General features: G+C 39.4%; 1 protein-coding gene across 3 annotated transcripts in view; it reads left to right on the top strand.

Annotated features, from left to right (window-relative positions):
- Positions 1 to 2,498: 2,498 nt before the first annotated feature.
- Gfm2 (GTP dependent ribosome recycling factor mitochondrial 2) overlaps positions 2,499 to 10,508 on the top strand; it is a 32,995-nt gene continuing 24,985 nt past the window's right edge. Inside the window, exons 1-5 of one of the 3 annotated variants that reach the window (XM_059276266.1) lie at positions 2,499 to 2,679; positions 4,051 to 4,135; positions 5,939 to 5,996; positions 6,507 to 6,604; positions 9,617 to 9,742. In XM_059276266.1, the coding sequence (XP_059132249.1) occupies positions 2,629 to 2,679; positions 4,051 to 4,135; positions 5,939 to 5,996; positions 6,507 to 6,604; positions 9,617 to 9,742 (418 nt within the window). In that variant the 5' untranslated portion in view covers positions 2,499 to 2,628. Of the gene's footprint in view, positions 2,680 to 4,050; positions 4,136 to 5,938; positions 5,997 to 6,506; positions 6,703 to 9,616; positions 9,743 to 10,508 lie in introns of those variants that run through there. The other 2 variants (XM_059276265.1, XM_059276267.1) reach the window with 2 other exon arrangements.

Raw genomic sequence — 10,508 nt, 5'->3', positions numbered from 1 at the left:
TTATGGGTTAAGATTTAATGGAGGGGGGCTGGAGAAATGGCTCAGAGGTGAAGACTGGCTGCCCCTCCAGAGGTCCTGTGCTCAATGCCCAGCTACCACAGGTGGCTCACAGCCATCTGTAGTGAGATTTGGTGCCCTCTTCTGGCCTGTAGGGACACATGCAGGCAGAACACTGCATAATAAACAAATCTTTAAAAAAATGATTTAATGGAGGAATTTTTACTATATCAAGCATATTCTTTTAAAAAACATAAATTGAGACATTTATACATGCATACAATTTTTTTTATTTTGTTTTTTGAGACAGAGTTTCTCTGTGTACCCCTGGCTATCCCAGCACTCATTCTGTAGACCAGGCTGGCCTCAAAGTTACAGAGATCCACCAGCCTCTGCCTCCCCAAGTGCTGGGATTAAAGGTGCGCGCCACCACCGCCTGGCCATACAAAACGTAATTTGGTCATACCCACTCTCAACTCCTCCCAGATCCATCTTTCACCCTAACAATCATATTCATCTTTTTAGTTTGAAAAAGCTTTCTTTGTATTATTTTTAATAATGATGTGTTTGTGTGGGTATGTGCACATGAGTGCTGGTGCTTGTGGAGACAACTGAGGTCAGAGATGTCAAAATTTCTGAAGCTAGAGTCACTGACATTTGTGAGCTGCCAACGTGGGTGCTATGCTTCAAACTGAACTTAGCTCCTCTGCAAGAACAGCACACACTCTTAACCACTGAGCAGTCTTCAGCCCAGCATGCATATTCTTGATTGAAATTATTAGTTGTTTGATCATTAATAATATAGCAACTGATAATATATTCTATTTTTTTCTTCCCAGCAAGGGTGTTTGAGACAGGGCCTCTCTATAGTCCTGGCTGTCCTGGAACTCACTATGTAAACCAGGCTAGTCTTGGACTCCCAGAGATCCAGCTGCTTCTGCTGGGATTAAAAGTGTGCACCACCACCTCTGGCTAACCAATAATATATTCTGCTGCCAGTGTCTGTATATATGCCAAGGTGGCCCCTGCTTTGCCTACCACCCAACCAATATAAATGTGAATACTGAAAAGGATAGTTAATGTCTTAGTATTATTATTAATTTTGGCCTTCGAAAGGTCTTAACAATCTTAGAGTCTGTAGGTTACTGTTTGAGAATCAGTGAGTTGCAAGGAGTTTTTCAACCTTTTCTTTGTCAGAGGTGGATGCACTGTGGATTCTAGAATATTTAGCAGTATTGAGCCGGGCGACAGTGCCATACACCTTTGATCCCAACGCTTGGGAGGCAGAACCAGGCGGATCTCTGTGAGTTTGAAGCTAGCCTGGTCTACAGATTGAGATCCAGGACAGGCACCAAAACTACACAGAGAAACCCTGTCTCGAAAAACAAACAAAACAAAACATAAAAAAAGAATATTTAGCAGTGTCAATCTGCTAGCTGTCACTTGTGCCTCTCTGACAGTCATTACCTGTGTCTCTTGAGCAAGGATAGTGTGTCAGCTTTTCTCTGTTGACAGCACTGGGTCAGTGACTGAAGACAAGTGTCTCGTACTTTAGCAACTAGAGAGGTAAGATGAGGCTTGGACTTTGACATTTGGAACAGATTCAAGACATATGTAGGAAATAAGGTAAAAGGAATTGGTGACTTCTGAGATTACATACAGGCTTAGGAAGACAATTTCAGCAGGACTTCCTGCATAACTGATTTATCATTGTCTCCCCATGTGCCAGGGTGTTAGATACTTCTGTCTTCTAGTCACACTTTGATATTGTACTTGGAGCCCTGTGAAGACTTGGTAAATGTGGGTTTAGGGGCTTATTGCAGTGCTGAAGTCAAACCCAGGACCTCGGGCACACTGAGCAAATGCTCCGCCTGGGAGCGACACCTCGGGGTTAGTGAATATAAAGCAGAGCTTCTCTGTTTCTCTAATCACAGGAAGACAGCTCACTTTGGTATATCTCTATGTGTTCTATTTTCACATATTTATGGGTTAAAAAAAATCAGAATGTGTAGATAGGCTTTTGTTGTCAATGAGAAACTACCAAGTTTACATGAGAATATTTAAAATACTTAATTTTATATCTTTAAAATAGATTTTTATTTTTTTAATTTTTAAAAATTTAAAGTTGTGCTTCAGTTATATCTTGGCATTTTGTTGGTTTGTTTTTCTTTGAGATAGGGTCTTGCTATGTAGGCCAGGTGGCTTCAAACTTGGCAAGCCTCCTTCCTCTGCTTCTCCAGGGCTGGGTTACAGGTATCGACCAAACTCTCAGCCTTTCCTAGCGCTAAGAATTAAGGTGCCTTTTTTTTTTAAGGGGGACAGTTTAAGCTTAAGAACTGTTTATTTCATTTCATACAAAGTTTGACTTTTTGAATGATGCATTGAGTTTTTGGTAGCTAAAATTATTCCTATTTTCTAAAACGTACAATCCTAGTTCTTATATACGCCTTACTGACTTGTAATGTATATGTTTAGTTTTATAATTTTGTTTGTTTCTTTTTTCAGGAATAACATTTTTTTTTTTTTTTCCCAGAGCTGAAGACCGAACCCAGGGCCTTGTGCTTCCTAGGCAAGCACTCTACCACTGAACTAAATCCCCAACCCCCAGGAATAACATTTTAGAGGGCCACAATGTTTACCCACTGGAGGATTTTTGCAGTGAATCATGAGAAAGTATTCAGTGTAAGTGTTTTCTTATAAAAATTATTGTACTTTATTAGCCTAATTTTTTTTTTCTCAGAGGCTTAGTATAGCTTATCATTCCAAATTTAGTTTGGTCAAACTACCTTAATTTAATTGGAAATGCAATTTAAAAATTTCCTTAGCAATGAAAAGAGCATCAGACAAAATTAAATGCTGTTCTCATGAGGTAATAAAATGTCAATTGTTTTGGAGGAGACTGGTGTTTCCTGTCTCTTCCAAGAATAACAGTAGTTAATGCTTACCTTTACACTGCTAACTAAGAGTATGGTGTATATATATTTTTAAGTATCCTTAAGTTGAAACATCTGTGAAGTAAAGGTCTGTGACAGTATGTCAAGATACAACACTATTGTTAAATAGTTAAGGTGAAACTTTCTGCAGAGCTCTTGGAAGCCAGTTTCTCTGAGGCAGTTTGACATTTGCCTCATGTTTCAGGGGCAGCATCTTCCCTGTAAGGCTAGAGCTCCATATATTATTTTGTAAACTCACATTTTCAGTATGTAGTGCAAATATGAGTCCTCAAGCGGAACCATGCCCTCTGTCCCTCACCTGCTGGAACTGAGTGTGTTTGGCTGTTTCTCCAGCAGTGACCCAGCAGGGAGCTTTGGAGAGCCTGTAACCCAGATGACACATGCCTTGTCATTTGTGGGAGACCAGCTCCCACATTTATTTACCCCAGGGACTCTTGAGGAGTGAGGGATAAGAGATTTAGATACAAATGTAGAGGGGAGAGAAACAGAAACACAGGACAGCCTTGGGTGGGCCTGAATTCTTATCCACTGGCCCAGAACTTTACTCAAAAGGGCTTTTTATAACAGTGCCAAGAGGAGGGGCAAAAGACCTCCCCCTTGCTAGGTACAGCCACTAGGAAACTTCGGTGGGCTACAGCAGTCATTAGGCTGTCAATTCATTTTGCTAGTTTAAAATAACTCAAGTAGCATTCTGAGCAATGCATATTTCTCTTGAAAGAGGATATGGAGAGTTTTTTTTGTTTTTTGTTTTTGTTTTTTTTTTTTTTTTTTTGGTTTTTCGAGACAGGGTTTCTCTGTGTAGCTTTGCACCTTTCCTGGAACTCACTTGGTAGCCCAGGCTGGCCTTGAACTCACAGAGATCCGCCTGCCTCTGCCTCCCGAGTGCTGGGATTGAAGGCGTACGCCACCACCGCCAGCGAGAGATTGTTATTTTATAGTGGATGCTGTCCTCAAGCTCTGCATCTTCCCACCTCAGCCTCCTGATTTCTGGGATTACAAGCGTGCGTCACTACACCAGCAAGAATATGTATTTCTATATTCCACTTTTGATATTGAGTGCCAAAATAAAATTAATGTCATTTCCTTTTCTCTCTGCTAGACCATGTGTTACTGTAGAATAAGAGCAATTTTAAAAAGATCAAAGACTTGGGTGCCTCTTAGAAGAAACTACAGCTCCCTACCAGGTACAGATGTTAGATTCCTCTAATTTTACCTGAAAAGCTTGTTTTCTCCTCTCTCACATTTCTTTCATGCTCTTTTTCTTAAAGAATCTTGTTTTTTAGGGGTTTCTAACCCATTTTTAACTTCTTGGCTATTTCCTTGAGATTATTAGGTGAGAGTATTTTGGTAGATACGAGGAGGAATTGGTCCTAGTGAAGTTATGCTCCTCCTCTGCTGGGCCTCTGATGAGCTGAGCTGAGGCAGAGTGGTGGGTTTGGTAGCGGGCTCCTCATGTAGTGTGTGAGTCTGCTTGTGGGCTTGTACCCCACCTGGAAAATACTTACTTTCTAGTTCATTGCTGATTTTTATGTTAACATGCTTTCTGTCAATAGAGATTTTACTAGAAGAATGTATTTTGAAAAGTTTTAGAAGGAGCTTGTACATATTTATCTGGCATAGTTTAAATTAGATGCATGACTGCTAGAATCTGGAATGTCCAGGAACTGACCACTTCATTCCTCATGGCCGTCCTGTGTTTGAAGTGAGCAAACATACAGTACTGGATGAAAATAGCTTAATTTTTTTTCCTTTGCTGCTCTTATACCATATTTATTGTGTGCAAATAATGAAATGAAATAATACTGGTTGGCTGTTGATTTACAAGGATATATGAATTTCGTGGGTTACATTGGTAGTCTGTATTCAGGCTCTTGTATTCTGCCCCTGCTAATCTAACTGTGGCATGCACTTTGTCTTTTGGTCTTTAGATTGCCCAATGAGGTTTTAAAAATCTAAAACTTTCTATGTTAGAAATTTAGAAGACCTGTTTTAAATTGCATGAAAGTAGAAATTAAATTCACAAGTAAAACTGTTGTTGTTTCAATAAAGTTCCTGAAACTTAGGCTAGCATGGAGTGATCATTGTGGACATTTTTCACGTAAGAAATTCCACATGGATGTGTGGTGGCTCACATTAAAATTCTAGTCCTAACAAGGCTGAGACAGAAGGCTCAAGAGGCCAACTCTAGGCAGGACTACATACAGGACTCTGCCTCAAAACCTTAACTAAATGCTGGGTGCAGTGGTGCACACCTATAACCCCAGAATTCAGAGGCAGGAGAATCTCTGTGAGCTTGAGGCCAGCCTGGTCTACATATCAAGTTCCAGGCCAACCAAGGCTTCGTAGTGCGACACTGCCTCAAAAAAACCCAAGCCAAAGCAAACCAACCACAGAAAACATTAAAGAAAGAAGACAAAAGAGAAACACTGCTTAGCTGTTTAGAAGTCTCCGGGTCTTTCAGCCTCTGCGACTGATTCCACTCAGGCATCTATCTGTCTCTAAAGGCACCAGGCCTGGCGTAGCTGAGGGAAGGGAGACTCTAACCTGTATGGCAGCTCATGATCAGCTGATCACTCTGAATGCTTCAAGACTTGAAAACACAGATTTACATGACTGCACATTTAGAGTTTCCCTCTTATTTAGGACCTACTGTGACCTTCTATTATATTGTTACCAACACTAATGCTACAGTTCTGTAAATAGAGGTGTAATAAGTCACTGATTGAAATAAATCTGTGTTGTTTTAAGGATTTGATTTAGAAATTGATGTTCATAGGTGCGGGCTAAAAAAAGAAATTGGTATCCAGAACTTCTACTATCAACTATAACTTTCTTATGTATTGGCAAAAGATTAATCTTAAATAATTGCATTTTATTTAGCTCAATTTGAGACGTATTTGTTTTAAATTATTTGTATGTTTTCATTTATAAATTACAGAGAAATTTTTATTAATTTAACAGATTGATTTCAATTCTCTTCCTATTAGGTGTAGTAGGAAATGATGTCAAATCCCTTCATTCTGTCATTAACCCTCCTGTGGCCAAGTGAGTACTGCCATTACACTGCTTTCCTAGGCTGTTGAGGAAGGTTACAGGTCGTCTTGGACAGGCTTTCCTAGTGACTTATGTAATCTCTATGTAAATGTTAGGACGGATCTCAAGAGATTTTTTTTCTCAGTTAAATATTAAGATTGTTTAATGTAACAAATGTATATAAGATATTCTTAAGATTGTAATTAACCCTTTTGTTACTTAGCTATTTTGTCTGATAATGTGGTAGGATACATCAGTGGGAGTGGGTAGGGAACAAGAGAGGGTGGTATGGGTGAATATGACCAAAGTACATCACATACATATATGAAAATGTCATAGTACAGTTCATTATTATGGATACTTAATATATGCTGATAATAAAACCCAAATGTTCTGCATTTGTCTTTGTACATAATTACATATATTATAAGAATACTAATCACCTTTAAAATTTGCACAGCATAGATATTTTGGTTGTAATATGCACCTCGTAATGCATGCCTTTTTTCCCCTTTTAAACAGAATTCGTAATATTGGAATTATGGCTCATATTGATGCAGGGAAAACTACCACCACAGAACGAATCTTGTACTATTCTGGATACACAAGAGCATTGGGAGGTTAGAATGGATTCTCTTCTCCCCAACCCCACTAGCAAAAGAAATCAACTAGAGTATGGCATGGAGTCTCTGATGTCTAAAGGACACATTAAGATAAGGTAGCTGGCAACACCACCAGAGGGTCTTCTGAGATTGAACTGAGCGTTGAGTCCCTCAGGGCTGTCATGGGCCTCATTGACACTGGCCTCCTGGGAGGTTGTAGGACAGAAACACATTTAGCATTAGATGTTTCTTTGTACAAGAGCGTCCTAGTGAGAAGACTCAGTTACAGTTTCCAGGATTTACATTAGGGACATTCCATACCCCACTCAGGGAAGCCCAAGGTATATAATTCCAAACTGCAATTCTTTCCAAGTCAATAGAGTTTACCAGTAAGAAGGTAGGTTTTATTTTGCGGTGTGTGTGTGTGTGTGTGTCCTAGCCACATAGTTGACATAATTCTATTGTCTGATTTATATAAGAAAAAAACTAGAAAGTTAAGGTCAAATTCTCTTATGGAAAAGGAGACGATTTGTTAATCCTTAGCTTAGTGTTGTATTTTCTGAGGTCTGCAGTTTACTGCTCAATTGTAGCTTTTGTAAATTGTAGTTAATTCTTAGCAGGCTTGCACCATGGTTCCCCAGAGCAGCGTTTTAGTTTTATTTTCATCAGTTTTTCTGTGCATTCCTTGTTTATTTTTTTTAACAATTTCATGTGCTCATATAAAGTATTTTCATCCATCACTACCTTCTTTCCACACCGTCCTGCTGACCCCTTTCTTCCCAACTGGTCCATTTTTCATTTTCATGTCTGTGTGTGTGAGTAGATCTGTGTGCATGTGTGTATGAAAGAGTGAAAGTATGAGAGTGTACATATCAGCTGGGCGGTGGTGGCACACGCCTTTAATCCCAGCACTCGGGAGGCAGAGGCAGGCAGATCTCTGTGAGTTCGAGGCCAGCCTGGTCTCCAGAGTGAGTTTCAGGAAAGGCACAAAGCTACACAGAGAAACCTTGTCTTGAAAAAACAAAACAAAACAAAACAAAAAAAAAGAGAGAGAGAGTGTGTGTGTACATATCAGTGAGTGTGTGTGTGTGTGTGTGTGAGAGAGAGAGAGAGAGAGAGAGAGAGAGAGAGAGAGAGAGAGAGAGAGAGAGAGAGAGACTGAGTTTAAAAGTGTTATTCGCATGAGCCTAGATCAGGGGTTACTGTTTTTAAGTAACGCTGGCTGAGTTCCATGGTAGGTTCAGGAGATCTAGTTTATGATACGTTCCTATTGGGAGCCATTTTCCTAGACACTTGGAAATGGAACAGACTTGATGCTTAATAGAGGAAAAGAACTTTAGGATTAGTCTTCATGATGGTAGATTCTTAAACATGTGGCCACCTGGGTTTTTCATTATTCTAAATGAGTATGCAATTGACAGCAAGATGTGGGGCATTGTCAGGCGTCTATTGTTTCATAAGTCTGATGGTAATCCTCCCTCACACCCCCAATTTGGATGCCTGAAGTGAGTGTATAGTTTCTAAGTTTCAACTTTTTAAAATTATAAAAAGTTTTAACCAGTTTTAAGTGTATTTGAAGTCAATATAGGTTAAGTATCCTTTATCCATTGTGAGATATTAGAAATATTTCAGGTGTTACAATTTTTAGTTTAGGAATATTTACGTGGATGTCACTAATTGGGCATTCCTGTTTTGGAAAATCTAAAACTGGAAATTGGAAATACTTCAAAATCTGAAGCATCAAGAACTTATTTTAGATTTCTGTAGGCCTAAAAACTAAACTGTACAGCTTGATGATCCAGAGTTTGTATTGTTGATCAGAATAATAACACCAGCCAGATGTGGTGGTGCACACTTTTAATCCACGTGCTTGGGAGACAGATGCAGGCAGATCTCCATGAGTTCAGGACTAGCCTGCACTACATAGTGAATTCCAGGCCAGTCAGGGCTACACAGGATAGCTAGAGTTGTTGCAAATACATTTCTTTATTTTCCCTGATGTTGGCATTTAGGGGTGTGTGTGTGTGTGTGTGTGTGTGTGTGTGTGTGTGTGTGTGTGTGTGTGTGTGAAGGGAAGCTAGATGCTATGTTAGGGATCTTCTGTTGATGTAAATGGTAGTATAATGGTTTGATATCTTAATTCATGAATTTTGAATGATAAAAATAACTTTCATGTATTTATTGCCTATAAATTTAGTCAGAATAAAAGGTGTGATTCAAGAATCATTTGAGTGAGCTTTCAGGATTAAGTTTATGCCTGGATTTATACTGAAGACTTTACCTCAGGCTTTATTTGCAGACAAATCCTTGCTCTGGAAAACTTAGCAGTGAGAGTCCTTGTAAAGGGTAACTTAACTTGGGAAGGATGTTTTCTGTTCCTCATGCCATGTGGCTGCTACTTGGCATTATCAAACTGGACTAGATTTTACATCCTGCTTCTTTTTGTCCTGGTAACAGCGTGTAAGGGTAATGCTGGCAGGTTAGCTTTACTGTGCAGACCAGATAATCAGGATGGTAGGAACAGGAGTAAAGTTAGGAGGGAGTTTAATCAGTGGGCTCCATTGAGCTACTCTACCCCCTAGCAAGGGATGTGGGGCACAGAGGGAGCAAGAAACATCAAGCTAGGGCTAAAGTGAAAGTGTGTGGTTTAATAGATTTTGTTTGTTTGTTTGTTTGTTTGTTGTTTTTTTTTTTGTTTTTCGAGACAGGGTTTCTCTGTGTAGCTTTGGAACCTGTCCTGGAACTCACTCTGTAGACCAGGCTAGCCTTGAACTCACAGAGATCCACCTGGCTCTGCCTCTGGAGTGCTGGGATTAAAGGCATGTGCCACTGCCACCCTTAGTAGAATTTTTTAAAAAAGAGACTTTCATAACAGAATTACTAATCCTGAAAAAGCTTTTTCTCTTATGAGGATTTTATATAGAGAAAATAAAGGACTCTAGGTATTTAACTGAGTATTTTGGACAGATGCTGAGAACCAGTAAGGTGTGCTTGTTTTGAACTAAACTGTGGCCTATTTTTCCTGATTAGATGTCGATGATGGAGACACAGTGACGGACTTTATGGCTCAAGAACGAGAAAGAGGCATCACCATCCAGTCAGCAGCTGTGACATTTGACTGGAAAGGGTACAGGGTCAACCTGATTGACACACCAGGTATGATGCAGCTTCACCAGGCAGAGATGCTGCTGTGTCACTGAGGCTGTTTTTCTGGTTTTTGTTTTTTTAATCGCAATCAAAAACATTAAATTTCCTGTCTTAGCCATTTTTAAGTGTACAGCTCCATCACATTTATTATATTCATGTCACTGTGAACCAGCTCTCTAGAGTGTTTCATCTTCTAGAACTGAAACTCTGTACTTAGTAAACAACTGCTGTCCTTTGCCCCGTCCCCACCGTCCTGCTTTCTACATCTGTTCACATGACTGCTCTAGACACATCCTGTAAGTGGAATCACACTGTATTTATCCTTTTGTGATTGGCTAATTCATTTCAATTAATATAAAGTCTTCACGTAACATGAATTCTTTCCTCTTAAGGCTGTATGATATTCCATGTGAGGAATTGATTTTAGGATCCCATGTAGATATCAAAATTTATAGAAGCTTAAATCACTTGTAGAATGGTGTAATATTTCCATATAACCCATATACATCCTCTTGTATGCCTACAGCACCAAATATAAGTGATTGTTTTGTAAATAGTTGTTATTTTATATTGTTCAGAGAATAATGACATGAAAAAAGTCTGTCCATGTTTAGAACAGACACCATTTTTCCAAGTCTTCTCAGCCCATAGCTGCATCTCCAGATTCAGAACCGTGGTGTGGGGAGGCCACTGTCTATACCATGTTTTGTTTGTTTGTTCACTATGAATATGGGTGTACAAATAGCTTCTTGAGGCAATTCTTTTGTATATACAC

This window comes from Peromyscus eremicus, chromosome 11 (genome assembly GCF_949786415.1).
Source record: "Peromyscus eremicus chromosome 11, PerEre_H2_v1, whole genome shotgun sequence".
NCBI lineage: Eukaryota > Metazoa > Chordata > Mammalia > Rodentia > Cricetidae > Peromyscus > Peromyscus eremicus.
This window is presented reverse-complemented; position numbering and strand designations above follow the sequence as displayed.